This window comes from Bos indicus, chromosome 8, assembly GCF_029378745.1.
Source record: "Bos indicus isolate NIAB-ARS_2022 breed Sahiwal x Tharparkar chromosome 8, NIAB-ARS_B.indTharparkar_mat_pri_1.0, whole genome shotgun sequence".
NCBI lineage: Eukaryota > Metazoa > Chordata > Mammalia > Artiodactyla > Bovidae > Bos > Bos indicus.
Genome location: NC_091767.1, coordinates 103601720 through 103621293, shown reverse-complemented (window position 1 = coordinate 103621293; position 19574 = coordinate 103601720). Strand labels below are relative to the sequence as shown.

The following is a 19574-nucleotide window of genomic DNA, read 5'->3' as shown; positions in this document are numbered from 1 at the left end:
GCCTTGGTTTCAGAAATGCTCTAAACCTACAGAGCTGAAAAATTCCTCCATGGTTCCCCGTGGTCCAGAAAAGAAAATCCGTTCCCTTCATTCAGGTGTCAGCTCTTTGACTGATAAAGTCCTGGCCATTTTCTCTTCCCCTAAACCTGGGCTCTCTCAGCCGTTGCAACAACTTATCATTCTGATTTTTAACTTTATTTATGTGGGCTTTCTCCCCTGCTAGACGATAACCTCCTTGAGGTAATAGATTTCATCTTTTTAACTAGAGTCTCCAGCACTCAGCACAAGAGTCAGGACAGAATGAGTGCCCTTAGATTATATTTGAGGGAGGGGGTACCTTGGAGAATCTTCCCATTTGTCTTGGGATGGAAAGGAACGGAATAGTTTTTCCCCAACACTCTTAAAACACATTTTTTAAAGTGTTTGAGATAACTGTAGATTCACACACAGTTGTAAGGAATAATACACAGACGTCCCATGCGCCCTTCCCCCAGTGTCCCCTAATGCTGACAAGATCACAGCTCTGATCTTGACACTGATAAAATCCACCCACCTTATTTGGAACTTGAAATATTTTGTGTAAAACTTTAATATTTTATGTTTTATATTTTTATATTTCATATGCCCATGTGTGTGTGTGTTGTCCACTTTATATTTGTGAAAACGTTTTTCCTACCTACTGAATATAGGGCAGGGGTCCAGTCTGATCTAGCCTTGCATTGGAGTTTGACCCCACAGATACCGAATATGCTTGAATAGACAGATCTCTTGCACACAGTAGGTGCTCAACAATCGTCCGTATAAACACATGAACTTGAATGTTAGTGCGTGCAAGAAGGGACCTCAAGGCTTTAAGGTAGAAAACTGAGCCTGAGGCATTTAACATTTTAGGGGCAAGATGTTGGTTATTTTCCCAGAGTTGTGAATTAGCTTACTGGCCAGTTGCTCCAAAGCGATCCAGATGACCATGCCTCGATCGTGGAAGAGAACAGTTTTTGAGGTACACCCTTCCCCCCCGGCCACCTGCTGGAGAAGTGGGGGTAACTCTCATCAACCCTGGAGCTCCTCCCACCCCTAACCCCCACTTTCACCCCTTTCTTCCCTGGGGCTAGACTGTTTCACCCCGTCTCCAGGCAACCGCCAGGCGCGAGGCGGGACGTCATTTCCTGAAGAGCCCGCGCGGGGCGGGGGGGAGGGTAGAGGGGGGGAGGGGCAAGGGGCGGGGCCTAGACTGGGCTGGCGACGGCGACGGCGACGGCGTCGGAACTCACTGGAAGATCGGCCCCGGGCGGCTCAACAGTTCTCAAAGTCCCGGCTCGCGGCCGCGCGGCTCCGTCTGCGCGCGGGCGGTGCAGGGGCGCAGGTGTCCCCGGGCTGTTTGCATCCCGGGGCTGCCTTGGACATGCCTCGCACCCCCTGCCGGACGTCCGCGCGGCTCCACCGGCTGCGATCCTAGAGACTCCGGGTCTAGAGCGCCCCCACCCCAATTTATGACTTCGGGGTCCCCCAGCCCGAGAGGAACAGGCGTCCCGGCTGGGGGAGCCCCGGGTATGGTGTGACGGGGCGGTCGGCTTTGCTGCACCCCTCCTCCCGGCTCTGGCCACTCGTGGTCTCTGTGCCCCTCAGAATGTAGCTGCTCTCGCCTCGTCCCCTCGGACTCCAGCCGCAGTCCCCGCGACCTCCGGGCTCCAGCCGCCAACTCCTTGTCCCTGGGGACCCCGCCGCCGTCTCCGCCTTGCCGGGACTCCAGCCGCTGTCTCCGCGTCCTCTGGACTCCAGTTTCGCGACCCCCTCGGTCTTCGCGCGCCTGGGAATCTAGCATTGGTCTCCGCGATCCCGCCCCGGGATTAAGGCACCGTTTCCGTGCCCTCCAAACCTAGACTCCAGCCTTCTCCAGGTCTTCCCGGATCCAGCCCCTGTCTCGGCAATCCCCCGGCGCCCCCCCACCCCGCCATCCTCAGCTCCCAGACCCAGACTCCAGCCGCGATCTCCGCGCTCCCGGGATCCAGCTGTCGCGCCAGTGCCGGCGAGTGCCGCGGGTGTCCCACCGCGCGCCCCGATTCCGCCCGGGCCTCGGCGGGGAGATGAACGCGCAGCTGGACGGCCTGTCGGTGGGCTCGTCCTCCACCGGCTCGCTGGGCTCGGCGGCCGGGGCGGGCGGCAGCGGGGGCGCGGGGCTGCGACTGCTGTCTGCCAACGTGCGCCAGCTGCACCAGGCGCTGACCGCGCTGCTGAGCGAGGCGGAGCGGGAGCAGTTCACGCACTGCTTGAACGCCTACCACGCGCGCCGCAACGTCTTCGACCTGGTGCGCACCCTGCGCGTGCTGCTGGACAGCCCGGTCAAGCGGCGCCTGCTGCCGATGCTGCGGCTGGTCATCCCGCGCTCCGACCAGCTGCTCTTCGACCAGTATACGGCGGAGGGCCTCTACCTGCCCGCCACCACCCCCTACAGGCAACCCGTCTGGGGCGGCCCCGACGGCGCGGGGCCCGGGGAGGTGCGCCTGGTGAGCCTGCGGCGCGCCAAGGCCCACGAGGGCTTAGGCTTCAGCATCCGCGGGGGCTCGGAGCATGGCGTGGGCATCTATGTGTCGCTGGTGGAGCCGGGCTCTCTGGCCGAGAAGGAGGGGCTGAGAGTCGGGGACCAGATTCTGCGTGTCAACGACAAATCCCTGGCCCGAGTGACCCACGCTGAAGCCGTCAAGGTAGGGCTCTGATTTGGGATTGACTTTGGGGCAGAGTGGCGAAGCACCTCATATTAGTAGTAACTCCATGCTGTGTGTCCTTAGCCAAATCGCTTGACCTTTCTGGGCCCCGTTTTTCTTAAAAGTATTTCCTTAAAACACGAACATCTAGGGTTTTTTGAGCAAATAGATACCAGGCACTTGGGACATAGTGATGGGCGAAAAGACAGGGACCCTGCCTTCATGGGGCATAAAGGTTAGTGTGCGGGAGACAGGCGTTATCAAACGCTCCTGCAAAGGTATGATTCCCACGGAGTGGGAAAAGGATTCTTATGAGCTTTAAAAGAGGTACTGTGTCTGCTCGGCATATGGTTAGTAATCAGTGGGCGAGCTCCCCTTCTGCTGTTGTTATTCTCATTATTCTGGAGGCTTTTGCTCCTGAAAGTTTTGTGAACTCCAGAGTGGTCCAAGGAGGCTGTGCTGGTGAGCCACTGAGGTCTGGCCTGACCTTCTGTTTACGGACCAGGCTGTGTATCCTGGGACAGGTCCCTCAGAACCTCTGGTTCTCCATTTAGACCGTAAGTGTCCCTAGCCTTGATGGGGTGTTTGCCTGAATGCCAAGAATGAATCTCCCACCCCCTGGAGAGTGGTTGTGCTTTTTGTGTCTGTTAATTGAGAAAAATAACCTCATGGCAACTAACTCTTAGGAATTTAACATGCTCTTTAAAGGACTGTGTGTGTTTGCTAATCTCACGCCCAGGGCTGTTGAAAGTCAGTTGAAGTATGGGACAGTGTTTGGTTTATGTGTGGATTCAGCGATGCTTTGCAGGTGCATGCCCTGCGCATGCGCGCGAACACACACACACACACACACACACACACACACACACACACACACACACACACACTCACACACACACACACACACACTCACTCACACACACACACACACACACACACACACACACCCGCCTTTGTGTCAAGAAGTGAAGAGTTTTGGGGAAAAGGAACAGTGGCACAGTTTGCTTCTGCAAGGAAAATGCTTCCCAGGGGATTGGGCAGGCTTCTGACCCAGCTTCTCACCACCCATCCCTCATCCAAGTCTCTGGTCCCCTCCATGCAGGTGTTTGGACTCCAGCGGAGGGACCACAGGCTGCTGGGAAACACTCAGGCAGCAGAGGTCCCTGGGCTGTTTCCCGTGTCTGTTAATGACCTGTGACCAGGTGCCTCTAGAGCTCATTTCCTGACTGTTCACCCTGGGCACAACCATCCTCTGACCTTGGCTTCCCTCTGCTTCCTGACCTATCTGCCCCTCAGGGAGGCCCCTGAGGATTTTAGAAACTTCCCTGCTGCTCCCAGAAAAAAGGCTGACGAGTTCACACTGCTTGGGGGTACTGAGGATAAAGCTCCCTCTGGGTTTCCAGCAAACATCCTCCTCTCTGTCTCCTCCCCACCCCCCAACAGTTCATCTCTTCCCATTATCTGACATTCCACGTATTTTAAAAAAAGAAATAGTCCATTAGCCTTTGATCCTGAAAGGTCTGGAGTTCCCAGATGACAAATTTTTACTTGAAAGATATTTGATCCAATGGTCATTTATAAATGTGGATTCAATTTTAGTGGCAGTTTAAAAGGACTCGGGTAGCTTAACCGTCAGGAGGTGATAGACTTGGGAAAGGCCTCAGGAAACCTGGGTGTTAAGAACACCAAGTGCCCCTTCAGTTCCCACCCCAGACTCAGCCACGCCTCTGAGGCTGGAGACGCTCCAGAGTTTCCGTTCTGCCCTCCCCATCTGTCGATGGCGCCCTGCATCTTCTCCCCAACCTCCCTCCACTACACCAAAGTGCTGCTGCCCCCGGGCACCAGGCCTTCGCTAGTGTGTTTATTCTTGTTGCCTCCGGAGTCAGACCTAAACTCACTGGGCATAGCTTTTGAAGCTCCAGAACTCTCCTTGAGGAAGGGAGGGGTTGATCAGAGCGGAACAGCCCTTGGACAGGTGGGAGCCAGTGGGAGCCAGGCAGTTCCTTGTCCCTGAAACTTTCCCTGCACAGGCTGGGGAACACCATCCTCTTAGGTGACCCGCTTCCTCCCGGCCAACGCCAGACGTGTAACCTGCCTGGAACACACCCCTTTGGACCCTTCAGAAGCAACAGGCAAATGAGCAGCTCTGTGTCACCTTAACTCCAGGGACGAGAGGGGTACGGACTTTCCATGGGTGGAATTTAAAACGGAGGAGGCGGAACCTCATCTTGGAGGCCTCAGGAGCCCTAGGCATGCGGGATGGGCGGGGATTTCAGGGACAGTTTAGAACACGTGCAGCTATTGACACATTTCCACAAAATTCAGGGTGCAGAGTCCCCTTAACTGAAAGTCCCCCAGCTTCTCTAAACTGGGAGGCCCCAGTTTGCTGCCCTTAATCAGGATTTCTGCACTGCCAGCCCCTCTTTAAAAGCTATGGTGTAGGGATTTTTTAACTTCGGGTTTTATTCAAATGGCATCAGTGTTTCTGCTTCTGTCCTTTTCCTGTTCCAGGATACCACATTGCCTTTAGTAGGAGATATGTTTTCCTTTGTCCTCTTCAACTGTATTCATTTATTTTTTGCTTCCTCCCACAGTTTTATTGAAGTGTAACTAACTGGCAAGTAAAAACTTTATATATTTAAGGTGTGTTGTTGCATGCTAAGTTGCTTCAGTCATGTCCTGACTCTTTGCGACCCTATGGACTGTAGCCTGCCCCGCTCCTCTGTCAATGGGATTCTCCAGGCAAGAATACTGGAGTAGGTTATTTAAGGTATACAATGGAATATGGGATATTTGATCACCTTTATATTGCAAAATGATGACCACAATTAAGCTAATTCACATATCCATCACTTTACATGTTATTTTATTTCTGTGGTAAGAACACTTAAGATGTAAACACTTAGAAAATTTTAAGAATACAATTTAGAATTATTATTAATAAATGTGGTCACCTTGCTGTGCATGAGATCCCCAGAAGCTACTCATAACTGGAAGTTTCTACCAATATCTCCCGTTTTCCACCAACCCTAAACCCTGGTAACCACCATCCTCCTCTCTGCTTTCGTGAGCTCAACGTTTTTATATTCCATTTATAATTGAAATCATACAATATTTTTCTGTGTCTGGCTTGTTTTACTTAGTATGTCCTCCATGTTCATCTGTGTTGTCACAAATGGCAAGATTTCCTTTTTTAGTGGCTGAATAATATTCCATTGTGTGTAAATATATGCCACCTTTACCTTCTCTGTTCACTGTCAGTAGACACTTGCCTATTGAGGCAATATGGCTTCAGTCTTAAATCTTTATTTTTCTTCTGCAGGTAGAAAGGGGGAAAAGATCCTCTGAGCTTCTCAAAGGAGAGATTGTGCGCGTGCACACCTGTGTGTGTGTGTGTGTGTGTCAAAAGAAAATTAAATTTTAGAAATCAGGTTACTTAATAGTTTATGAATCAGAGAGGGTCACCTCCTCTCAGTGAACAGAGGAGATTGAATATACAAAGGTTCTTCCACTTCTCTGTCAGACAAATCAAGTATCCACCATTACAGCGAATTTAAGGAGGACTTTATCCTCTGTCTGCTGAAGCTCCCAGCCCTCTCTTGAAGCCTATTTGCTAAATCAGCAGTGACAGGCGCAGATAAGGCAAGCCATTTACTATTTGCAATTATGTTGAAACGTTGGATTTTTGAGAAGTCTATCTTGAACGAACAGGAGCCAAGCCAATACTAACAAAAAAGAAGACCTTTCAAAGATTTTCAGCCAAAAATGCTTGATAAATTGGCCATGAAGTCCCCAGGCCAAGGATGCTGTATTGGACTCTGCGGCACATTTGCTGTGTGACCTTGGGCCAGTCACGGACCCTCTCTGGGTCCTGGGTGGATGAGCCAGGGACTGCCCGAGGTCCCTTCCAGCCAGACAAACTGTGGTTTGCTTCATGTGTACCACCCAGAAGGCATTTAGGAGTCTAATTCGGCAGGGGTTTCTTTGTTCTTTTGGAATTGCTTTCGTTTAAGGCAGAGTAAAGGAAGTTGGCTAAGGATTGGGAGACAAGAATCTTGGCACTCTTGGGTAGCCTGCTACGAAATTAAAAAAATGGTGGGTTACACATTGTGCTGATAGGAACTTGACCGCTCTCCTCAGCCCAGGAACACTAGCCCTTGTGACATTCCAGGGTACATGAGAAAGCGACAGTTAGATTGTGGCACACACAGCACCACCCTGTGAGTATTCAAAATCAAATTCACTCGCCCTCTTGGCTTGCTTTCTGAGTCCCTGATTCATCGGGTAGTAGAAAGGGAGGGGTATCTATGTGTTACTGGGATGTGTGTATGAATGCCTGTGTTTCATCTCTATAAAAATTAAACAGCTTTATTACAGTCTCTGAATTTCCACCCCCCACCACCGCTGGGTACATCCAAGGAGCATATTAGAATTTGAAATGTTCCAGAAGTTTAAAGCAGGGGCTGGCCCTTTCATTTAATTAGAGTTATCCCACCCCCCCTTCCTTTGCATAATAACCCAGGGAGAATCTGCCCATAATAATATGTTATTGTATTTGGTCCGGCACATTCTCAACGACACATTTGTCATTTTCACATTGTACACGGTTAGCTGAAGCCATGACAAATTATTGCTGCTTCCAACTTGGTGTCTGAAACGCAGCTCCTCCTTCCCTATCTCATTCCTGTCTTCCAGTTTGGAAAACCCTGGCTAATGTGTTCATGGGGACACACAGACTTTCCTTTGGCCCTGCATTCATTCTTGGGTCCTCTGAGTCCTGCCAGCCATGACATGTTGAAAGCTCACTATTAATAAAACCTTTATTGAATAGATGTTTGCTTGCTGGATCCAGAGTGTGATGCAGTACCTTGAGAGAGTCCATTTCTTTAATTTAACCTTATGTATTTATTTGGCTTAAGTAGATCCTGAAGGCTTTAGAAAATGATGGTGCCTTTCAACTGGTTATTTACTGTTCAAATCAAAGAAACATTTTGCAAGGTAGAAGAGAACACTTTTTTTTTCAGAATTGTTATTTTTATAGTAGACGATTCCTGCCTCCTGACTTAAGCTGGACAGGAAAGAGATATAGTAATCACTCCAGCGCCAGCTTCTTGTTTCTCTGTCACCCCACCCCCTCCCGACCAACGGCAATGTTTATTACCTGCCACAGATTCATCGTGTGGATGGAGCTGCAAAGATAAGTATGATCCTTTAACCCTCGACCAATTGGATTCTGTCCGTGTTCTTGCCTCCCACCTCTGCCTGCCTCCAGCCACACGGCACACAGCCTGTATGCACCTGTCAAACGCTCGCAGCCCCTCGCCTGCCTGTCTGCTCGTGCTCACCGCACACAAGCTTCTCCGAGCCGTAATCCCCCCGCCGTCCTTCAGAGGGCTTTGCACTGAAGCAGTCATCCATGGGGATTAGGCTCCAACTGGCTTTCCCGCAAGGTTCTTTGATGACCTGGAAGGACAGCGTCTGGTCTCCACCGTTTAGGGACTCCAGACCAGAGGCTCTGATGGGAAGAATGGCATTTCATGGCCAGAGGTAGCTGGAGGCTGCAATACAGATCTTTCAAAGCCAATTCTTTTTCTTTCTGTTTCTTTAAAAACCCCCAAGCAAGAAACTGATGTTAACGTAGAGCTCACAAGGACTTCTAATTGCGCCCCCCAGGGTGGGGGCCACCTTTTCAAGATTCCTGGGCTGCAGACGTTGCCATTTTACTTTTCCAGCAGGGCGGATGGAAAGGGCGCAAAGAGCAGGAAACAGACTCTGCATTCCACTCCCGTGCACTCCTGGCGTCACTGCAGGAGGCAGCCCCCTGGGGCTTGTATTTTAACTTTGCATCACCGGAACTCTGTGGGGAAGAGAAGAGGCTTAGTGTGTGCCTACACTGCTTCATGCTTTCTGCCTCCCAGGGGAGGCAGGGAAGTCGGGAGCCTGGTGCTCAAGGAGGTAAAACTGACTAGGCTGGAGTCACCAATGGGATCAGGACTTCAGTGGCCCTTTTTCCTTACCTCCCTACCCTGGAACTCAGCCCTAGGGTTAAACAGCCATCCGCATAGAAGGCAGTGCCAGCCCCCTGCTGGAAGGCAGGCAAAAGGCACATTTTGTGCCTGACATTCAGGGTGTCTTTCAAAGGCTTCATTCGACCAAGTGGGGAGTCTGATGCCCGCACGTCCAGAGAAAGCAGCATGTTTTAGTCCTCCTGTCTTCAGGCACAGTCTTTTGTCCACAGGCGCTCTGAACAGCACTTACTGCACCCAGGCTGGTACTTGGAAATCAGAGATGAATGTATACAGCCTGTGCCCTCAGGGAGTCATGAGGGAGACTTGGAACTACTCATAGGCACAGGACACCAAGTGTTTTAAGAGCTGTGATGCCGGCCTGCCTCTGCCTCCCTGCCACCCTCTCCAAAGGCATCGCCCGCTCCCACACTCCCCCGCATCCATCCTCATAACCTGCTTCAGTTTCCTTCAGCACACTTGTCACTACTAGAAGGACATTTTAACTGTTTATCATCTGCTTTCCCCCCTGTGCGTAAGCTCTGTGAGAACCGAAATTTGATCTGCATTGCTCACTCACATACCCCAATACCTCCACGGTGACCGGTGCAGAGTAGGTGTTTTAATACATAAATAAATATTTGCTGAATGAATGGAATGCTCTTACTACTAATGCCATGCTGGAGAGTTCAGGACACCTTGGTTCTTGAGTGTAATAGCTTAAGAAAGTCTGGGGGTTGCAATGTAGTGGGTGCTGAATAGAAAACTCAAGGAAAGCCATCAACTCTAGTGTCGTGTGCCAGGAAATCAGCTGTGTGGCTGCAGGCAGGTCATGTGACTCTCTGAACCTCAGCTTTGCAACTGTGAAATGGGCATAGCTACCGCAAAAGAGTTGGACATACCTTAGCCACTAAACAACAACAGCAATCTCCCACCTGCCTCCTTCCCAGGGCTGTAGGGATCAAATGACTGAACAAGTGTGAAAACATTGGTAAGTAGGAAACTGTTTCAATGAAAAGTCTTTAAAATAGTGTAGTCTGACTTGGTGGGCAATAGTCTTTCCCATCCTCTACCCTCCCAAGTCTACCCTATGAGACCCCTTCGGTTATTTAATTTGTCATTTTGCTCTTAATTTTAAAATCACATTCCCCAAAGTGGGTTATTTTCACAGCCTGACTGTGTGAGCTTCCAAAATAGAACCATTTATGCATTCTGAAGCAATCAATGAACCAATTTCGGGTGATGAGATATATCTTCTGTATCTTCTGGTTTTTTGTTATTAAAAAGAAAAAAAGAAACACCGTTCTGGCGGGTTTCAAGAAACCTCAGCATTTTAGGTGAAGGGCAAGTTTCTGTTAATCACATGTGTGTTTCAAAGCTGCTTTATCTGAGAATGCATAATTTCTTTTTTTTCCCCTTCTTCTTTTCCAGTCCCTGCCCCTTTGCCTCCTTCCCCTTTGAGAATTTGTGTTCCTGCTGCTAAATTGGCTGTGGCTTTGCTTCAGCTGGCAGCCAGTTTCATAGTTATTTTTCGTCTCTACCTGAGTTTTCATAATATCAGCATCCTCTCAACTTTGAGTGCAAAGCAAATACATCAGCCTCCCATAAACAGGTCCCAAGATGTCCTCTTTACAGGACTTTAAAGATGCTGGCTACAGGGAAGAAGAGAGTACAGTGACATCAAAGGGTGTTTTCAAACACCCAGGAGTTGGGGCCTTAGAAGAGGTGATTCACAAATTAACAAGCCCCCATTGTTTAGTTGCTAATTCGTGTCTGACTTTTTTGCGACCCCATAGACTGTAGCCCCACCGAGCTCCTCTGTCCTTGGAATTCTCCAAGCAAGTATACTGGAATGAGTTGCCATTTCCTTCTCCAGGGGAGCTTCCCTGGCCAGGGATGGAACCCATATCTTCTGCACTGGCAGACAGATTCTTTACCACTGAGCCACCAGGGAAGCCCAGCAAGCCCCCTAGGTAATTCTTAACCACTCTGAAGTTTGGAAAGCCTGTCTTTCTTTTGGATTCCATCCCTCCTCCCCTCCCTACCCCCATTTATCCACACAAAGATTTGATCAGAGACGTGGATCCACCCTGTCCCCATCTTTAACTATTTCAGAGCACAATCCCAGATGCGCAAGGTCAGCTGATAAATTGGAAAATCAAGGGAAGGGAGGTCTGTACCCAAGAGGCAGCTTTTGGAGATGGACCTGGGTTCATCTGAGAGTGTACTTGGCTGTGACCTTGGGCAGCTAACTCCCTTTGCCTCTCTGTGACTCAGACTCCCCCACCGGTGAGCCCGGCTCACTGCCCTCACGAACAGCTTACTGACACTGTTGCACATCAAAAGTTTGAGAAATAAGGCCATGGAGGTCCCACTGCAAGAAGTGAAATGAAAAATGTTATCGACTGAGTTTGCTTGGCTTTGACAGTTTTTTGTTGTGCCTGTTTTTTTTTTTTTTTTTAAAGCAAAAATATACTTGGCAGAAAATATTGGAACTTGAGGCTCTCGTGTTCCATCGTAACTGTTTGAATTGCAGGGTCATTTACTAAATGTAATCAATGTTCCCACGTAGACAGAGTTTCTTTAAAAATGTATTTGCTCCTATCTGGATGTCAGCATCTGCGTTTTCATTTTGCAGCAGTCATCAGGCCCAGGTGTTGAGTGGAATTGTATGTCTCGACCTCCCTTAAAAATGTGGGGAGGCAAGATAGATGCGTGGCCCAGAGGCCAGTGTGTGACACCCCCCCGGTCAGCTGCGTCCCCAGCCTTGTTCCCCAGCATCCTTCCCTGATGGGCTCCCCAGGGGCCCTGATGAGGAGGTGGAGGAGATAAAGCTGTTTGCAGAACCCATTTAAGCAGTTAATACAGGTGAAAGTGGTAATTTGACAACAAGGGCATCCACTCTTAAACAATAAAAAAAAAACCCTCTGCAGTTGATTTGAACCACTTCTGAAATGGTGTTCTAGGCTTCACTAAGAGGTTTCTGATTAATAAGAGAATAGAAAAGTGATCCAGCTATCAGAAACTTTGCTCGTAAGTCCTTCTTCCATTTCTGTCCTCCCAGACCCAGATAGAGGGTGTGGGGTCCTTTGGTGTGTCTGGACCCAGCATCATCTTTATCCTTTTCTTCTTCTCTCTTCTTCCTCCTTCCTGTTTCTCCTTGGGTTCCCCAGCCTTCTCCCAGATTTTTTCCCCAACTCTCCTGAAGCATCTCCCCCTTCCAAGAGTTCCTCCAAATCCTGAGATTTTTTAAGTCAACGGGGCATGTCAGAATGTCCAGGTCACCCACAGATTCCTTCCTCTTTCTCCCCAAATGTCTGTCTCTTCACCCATCTTCTACCTGTGTCGTCTCTGAACAGGATCTGTTCCTCCCTTTAGTGTATTTATTTTTACTTATGTTTTCAGCTCTTCTGTATTATTGGCCTGGAAGCCCTGGCTTATCTCTGACCCTCTGATGGCACCTCTCTGCTGTTGTTCAGTGGCTCAGTCGTGTCCGACTCTTTGCGACCCCGTGGACTGCAGCACGCCAGGCTTCCCTGTCCTTCACCATCTCCAGGAGCTTGCTCAAACTCATGTCCACCAAGTCGGTGATGCCATCGAACCATCTCATCCTGTCATCTCCTTCTCCTCCTGCCCCCAGTCTTTCCCAGCCTCAGGGTCCTTTCCAATGAGTTGGCTCTTTGCATCAGGTGGCCAAAGTATTGGAGCTTCAGCTTCAGCATCAGTCCTTCCAATGAATATTCAGGGTTGATTTCCTTTAGGATGGACTAATCTGATCTCCTTGCAGTCTCAAGCATCTTCTCCAACACCACAGTTCGAAAACTTCTCCACGATCCCTGTTGGGGATTGCGCCTGCTCGTGGTGAGTTCGACTCTCCGGCCTGACCTCTCTCCAGCAGGTCTCAGACCACTCCCCCCGACCCCTATCACCACTGCCAAATGGCAGAGGCCTCCCTGCTGTCCACCTGTCTGTCTCCCATCTTGCTCATCTACTCGCCAGTCCATTCCGCGTCCTGGAGGCAAAGTGAACTTTAGAAACTTGGGTCTGCCTAGCGCTTCCCAGTGGAGCTGGGAACCTGTGGGGCAGAGGCCGAGCTCCTGACCCTGACGTTCGTGCTGCTCATGAGCCGATCCTTTCTAACCCACAGACAGTCCTTTTCCCCAGCTGTGCCAGAGTGTAGTTCACACTTGGTCAGACAAGCAGCAAGGGTCCGTTTCTCTCCACCCATGGTCTTATGGCCCCTGTGCCTCCCCCTAGCAGACCTGCTGCCCACAGGCAGCTACTCCATCTATGGGAAACCTTCTCTTCTCCCCTCTGCTTCCTCTGGGTGGTGGCCTCCTTTTCTCTCATCATTACAGAGTATGTATTTCCTAGTGTTGCTCTGTGAACAATAATAACCTTTGTACATATAAAATTCATTGACCATCACGACAGCCTTATTAATAGGCACCATGTTTTTCACTTAATTTTGCAAAACTGCCAAGAATTTGTCACTTGCCTGTTGTCACCAAGATGGAAAGTGGCAAAGCCAGGATTTAAGCCCAGGTTGTGTCCATTTGAGGGACTGTGACCATCACCCCAACACCAGAGAGAGGGAGCAGCCTACTGTGCTTGAATCTGGGCTCTGGAGTCAGACATTCTGGGTTCCAAGCTCAACTCTGCCACTTTGGACCTGTAGGGTCTTGAGCAAACTTCTTAACCTTTCTGATTTTCAAATTCCTCTTCCATAAAATTGTGATGGAAAGAGTAGTCAGATGGCAGACAAGTTACTAAGCTTCTGTGTTCCTTCTCTGTTCAATTTCCTCCATATTGACGGCCTTACAGGTAACGTATTGAAGCACCGCGCGTATCTATTCATTCGAACACTGAATGATTACCCACTGTGTTGGGGTCTGTTTTCCTGCCAAATGATGTTCTACTTGGTATAAAATATGTAACACAAGATGCTTACAAGCTTGCATTACCGAGCACACTAATACGTATGGCCACATGGAGGGTCTTCTGTGTGGCTCCAGGAACTCTGCCGGGGCTTCGCATACTGACTTTTCACAGTCCCCAGGGAGAGGAAACAGCATCTGGAATAGGAAGTGATCGGCCGCCTGCATACAGATGGGAGGTGGCAGGCCTAAGATTTGAACCCAGGTCTTTCTGCCTCCAAAGCATTGCTCACAGCCACTGCCCTCGACAGCTTCTATTAATAACTGAGAAGTGGGGTGCATGAGCCGTGGTGCTGGTCAGAGCTGGGTCAGTACATGTACGTCTTTCCCCCAGTTTTTTCCACTTAGCAAGAAAAGCCACAAGGAGCCAGACAACCCAGGCCGTGGCCGCCCTGCCCTTCCCAGGAAGTCTTTCCGCGTGTCCTTTGCTGGATGGCAGGCACGGAGGGGGCACGGCCACCTGCCCCTCCTTGTCCCTCCTCGCATCCCTCTCACTATGCCCTGGTCTTTGACAGGATTTTATTTTGTGCATTGTCTGTGGAAATTCCTTAAATAGATAACTGTGACCTCAACTGCACCCCCATTAGGATAAACCCGTAACTTATGAAATCATCTTGCTGACTGGTGGAGGCTTGAATCTGTCTTGCTGTCTGCCCTCTGGGCAGGATGAGGACAGAGTCTGCCGGGCCTTGCGTAGAAGACTGGTGGCTGTCAGCCCCATCGCGGACTGGGCGCATCAAAGGCCGTTTTCTTTAGCTCATAGGAAACATGAGGAGCAGAGGAGTCTGTTTGAGCTTTTAAAATACCAATGTGTGTGTGTGTGCACAAGTGTGTGGGTTTTAATGACCTAAGAGAGATAGGTTCCATTTAGAAAACTTAGAAACCCAGAAAAACACAAAGGAAGAAACCCCAAATCTTGATAATCCTCCCTTAAACCATCGCTGTGGACAATTGATTCCTGTCTCTCCAGTCCCCCGTGTGTCTGTGCCTGTAAATTTGCCCTGGGAACCGCCTAGAAAACTGCCATTCTGAACATAGTCACGTAACCTGCCTCTTTCACCAGACAATGTATCACAACTGTTTTTTTTCCCACCTTGATAAATATTTCTTAAAAATGATTTTTAATGCTTGCATAATATATCACAACAAAGAGAGACATGATTTATTTAACCAATTTCTTCTTGTTGGACTGTTTTTTTTTTTAAAGCATTATCTTTATTTCTGCTTTAAACATCCTTGTACATTAATATTGAAGCGCATCTCTAATAATTCTTTGGACTGTCTTTCTAGAGGTGGCATTGGCTCCGGGAATAGGCAGATTTTTCAGGCTTGGTAACTGTTGCCAAAGTGCTCTTGGGGAAGAGTTTGTTTTTTTACAGTCCCTCCTCCAACATTAGCAGTGTATGAGATGCCTCATTTTTCTCCAGCCTTGCCAACACTGGATATCATATTCCTTTTTCATTTTTGCCAATCTGATAGACAAAATGAATCCTACTCTAATTTATATAATATCCTACTCTAATTTATATAATGAAGTTGAACCCCTTTGCATATTTAGTGTTTGTATAGCTGTATATACATATATAGGGGTTTCCAAAGTGGTTCAGTGGTAAAGAATCTGCCTGCCAATGCAGGAGATGTGGGTTCCATCCTTGGGTCGGGAAGATCCCCTTGAGAAGGAAATGGCAACCCACTCCAGTATTCTTTCCTGAAAAATTTTGTGGACAGAGGAGCCTGGTGGGATACAGTCTGTGGAGTCCCAAAGAGTCAAATGCTACTGAGCCACTGAGCACACACACGTACATATAAATGGTATATAGAATATATCATATATTAAATGCATATATACATACATAATTGCTATTTGTTTAGTCGCTAAGTCTTGTTGGACTCTTTGTGACCCCATGGACTGTAGTCCGCCAGGCTCCTCTGTCCGTGGGATTTCCCAGGCAAGAATATTGGAGTAGTTGGCCATTTCTTCCTCCAGGGGAATATTCCAGACCCAGGGATTGAACCTGCATCTCCTGCATTGTCAGGAGGATTCTTTACCACTCCCCATCTGTGTATCCACTTGTACACCAAGAAAACGATATTGATAGAAACTGATTTTCCTGATGGATGGATGTGCTATGGACATTGATTCTGGACAGCAAACAGTCCATTGCAAACCCATCGAGGTGCATCTCATGATTTTATCTATGACTCCTAGAATCTTGTTAGTTCCTCCTTAAAGGAAAAAAAGAAAAGAATAAAGAGACAAAATTTAAGAGAACATTTGTAAAGCAATTCACTTAAATTATAAGAGACTAAAAGCCAGGCTTAGTGGATAATTGAAGAATTGCATTAAAAAGGAATCAATATCTTTCTGGAATTGGCTCTGTCCTCATCTTGTGAGACGTTTTGCAAAGGTAGGGTCACTCTGTCACTATCTTCTTGTAAATTTCTCATGGCATTATCCCCAAAGACAGCACTTTTTTCCCTCTCTTTGATCCTCCGTGTTTTTCCTTTTTGCCCAGCCTTAGCTCACCCAGACATTTAGGAGCAAAGACGCTGGAGAGCAGGGGCTTTGAAATGTCAGGTGCCCGTTCCAGCCTTTGGGATCCTGGCATTCTCAGCACTGGAGCAAAGATTTGCTTCTGTATCTTCACACTGGAGCCTTTGGAGAAGGTCAAACTTATAAAGAAAAGAGAAGGAGGGGGGGATGCACAGTTGATTTTGGAAAATCTACTTAGGTTCCAAGGCAAATCTAAACATCATTAAGAAAACTGCAAAGGGGGAAAGAAGATGTCAGCTAGTCATCATTTCTCTACACCTCCCCTGGCCTGTATCTCTATGCATTCACATTTTCCCAATGGTTTAATTACCTTCCTCCTTTCATGTTTGCTTCCTACGTATGTTGTCATGGCGCCTCCTGACCTTTATGTGGAGCTGCGTTTCTGGGAGGTCGTTTGGTTGGGCTCACGCAGCTGCTCTGCAGTTCAATTGCTTTTCCCTGGATGCAGCAGCTCAAGGTGGTGAAGTGGCCTCAAAGAGCCAGAACGGATGGGCCATGTCAGGGCTCGTCTTGGTCTCGATCTAGCCCCCAGTGGGCATGCAGACCTCAGGTACATGACAACGAAGCTGACCTTCTTGGAGACCAAGTGAATTCTCACCACGCTGCCACCCAACTGATGTCAACATTCCACAAGAATTTAGACTGACGATGTTTGGACTTCTGTTTGTAAATGACGTGCATTCTTAGACCAAAGTCAGCAGCAGCAAAGGATTTCTGAGAGGTGGAGGGAGATATAGAGGTTGGATGAGAAAGCCCAGTTACTGCCCAAGTGTCTGTGAAAAGTATCTCTGCTTCCAACTGCATGTGGAGGAGATCTAATCATCGAGATGGCCTTTAGCCTTCATTCATCCGCTTTGCAGTTGTTTTATTGAGCACCTCCTATGTGATTGGTGTGATTGAACATCCTCTTTATTTATTTTAAACTTTTTATTTTGTATCGGGGTACAGCCAGTTAACAACATTGTGATAGTTTCAAGTGACCAGTGAAGGGACTCAGCCAGACAGATGCACGTATCCATTCTCCTCCAAACTCCCTGTTTGTTTATTTTTAAAAATCAAGAGAATCTATTATCTTCATGAAAGAATAATAGAAGATGAATTCCCAGGAGTGAGGTTGGGGATGCAAGAAGTAGAAGTGAGCAAAGAAATGGTTAACACTTTCTTTTAACTCTTTGAATCCCATTTGTGTGCGTGTGTGCACTCAGTCATGTCTGACTCCTTGAGACTCCATGAACTGTAGTCCGCCACGCTCCTCTGTCCAGGGGATTTTCCAGGCAAGAATACTGGAGTGGGTTCCATTCCCTGACCCAGGGATCGAAACCGCGTCTCCTACATTGGCAGGAGGGTTCTTGACTGCTGAGCCACGTGGGAAGCCATGTATCCCATTTACTTATTTGTTAATATATTTGTAATTAATATTACGTCCTGTTTCAAAAATTACTGAGTGAATTAACCTAAAAAGCTTATCGTGAAAGAGGCAGATCAGAAACAATATTGGAAAGTGTATTGTGTGTGTGTGTGTTAACACACATAGGCATGTGCAAGGTGTTGCCTTTATAGGATTGATATTACATATTCAAATGGAATTCTGAAATTCCTGGTAAAACCAAGGCAAAAAGAGAAATTAATACATTCTTTCAGATTCTATAGAAAACTCACTGGTACCTCAGCAGAGGTAAAAACTCCTCATTGGCACTCAATTTCAAGAGGAAGGAGGTCAATTTCAGGAGGAAGGCAATTTTAGTTGTTTTTTTTCAGTGTCTCTCATTTTACGTGGGATCACCCACAGTCTCCTATCTTTCATATTTACTGGTTTACATATTTACTGATACATCTGGTCACTGATACATTTGGTCACATCTATGACCAAACCAGAATCTCCTGTCTTCTCTGTTGTGAAAGATGTTGATAAAATAATCACTTATATGTAAGGTGAGTATGTTGAGGTAGGGCTTCACCAGTGGCTCAGCAGTAAAGAATCTGCCTGCAGTGCAGGAGATGCAGGAGACCCGGGTTCAATCCCTGGGTCAGGAAGATCCCCTGGGTAGTGCATGGCAACCCACTCCAGTATTCTTGCCTGGAGAATCCCATGGACAGAAGAGTCTAGTGGGCTATAGTCCATAGGGTCGCAAAGAGTCAGACATGACTGAATCGATGGAGCATGCATGCACGTTGAGATATGAATGTTCAGGGACAGGGAGCAGAACATGTAAGTAGCTTGGAGTTCTTGATACTATAAAAAGGCCAGGCGGCAGGGCAGGAGAGGAGGCTGGCTGGGCAGCAGAGTTGGCTGTGCAGGCTGGAGAGGCACTGGGAGGGTTTGGGGCAGGGCAGGGACAGGGCCCACTTCATTTTAAAAGGATGTCCAGATTGCCCTGCAGAGACTAATTTTGGAGGCTGGGAGAGGAGGCTGGAAAGCTGTTGCAGTTAGTGGTCCCTGTAAGAGGTGATAATTAACACAGATAAAACGTGGTGCAGAGGAAGGAGCTCTGAAGACAGAGTGTTAATTAGGGCTTTACTTTCTCATGACATTAAAATATGCCACAGAGAGAGGGAGTCCACGCGCCAGTTTCCGCCCTCCCTCCCAGTGGGGCTGAGCGGAGAGGGTCTTTCCAGTGTCTGTGCTGCGCCTGGGACCAGCTCAGGGTTCCAGAGGCCAAGGTGTCTCATTTACTTGCAACCTGTAAGTCCAAGCCCCCTTTTCAGGCCCTCTCCTTGTCCATCTTATGTGGCTTTGACATATGGTTGGCCTTGTGTTATCTGAACTTACTTAAAAAAAAATTTTATCTGGCTGTGCTGGGTCTTAATTGCAGCAAGCAGAATCTTTTAGTTGTGGAATGTGGGATCTACTTCCCTGACCAGGGATCGAACCTGGGCCCTCTGCACTGGGAGCCTGCAGTCTTAACCACTGGACCACCAGGGAAGTCCCTATTTGAACCCTCTTGAACTACTGGTAAAAGATACATGAGTTTGAAGAATCCAAGATTCAAGTTCAAGCCTTGCCTCTCTTCCTCTTTCTGACCTTACATAAGACACTTGACCACCCAGACAGTCTTTCTTCATAGGTGCAGTGGGAAGAATATAACCCATAGTCATCACTGTAATTTGCTGTGATCAATAATGTTAACCATTGTTTACTGGGCACTTGCTATGCACCATGCCCAGTGCAAGATGTCTTGTGTCCAGTATCTTGTCTGTCCTCCTTTTGTCCACTCAACTCCATGATGGTAGGCATGAATAACCCCATTTAACAAGTGAGAGGCCTTCCCTCGTGGCTCAGCAGTGAAAGAATTTGCCTGTGATGCCAGAGATGCGTGCAGGAGATGTGTGTTCGAACCCTGGTTCAGGAAGGTGCTCTGGAGAAGGAAATGGCAAC

The 19574-nt window shown here is 48.3% G+C and overlaps 1 protein-coding gene across 3 annotated transcripts in view; it reads left to right on the top strand.

The window, feature by feature from the left end:
* The first annotated feature begins 1245 nt into the window (after positions 1 to 1245).
* Positions 1246 to 19574, top strand: part of WHRN (whirlin) — a 91972-nt gene continuing 73643 nt past the window's right edge. For all 3 annotated transcript variants that reach the window (XM_019966797.2, XM_070795346.1, XM_070795347.1), the window contains exon 1: positions 1246 to 2702. In XM_019966797.2, coding sequence (XP_019822356.2) covers positions 2085 to 2702 — 618 coding nt within the window. In that variant the 5' untranslated portion in view covers positions 1246 to 2084. The remainder of the gene's footprint in view (positions 2703 to 19574) is intronic.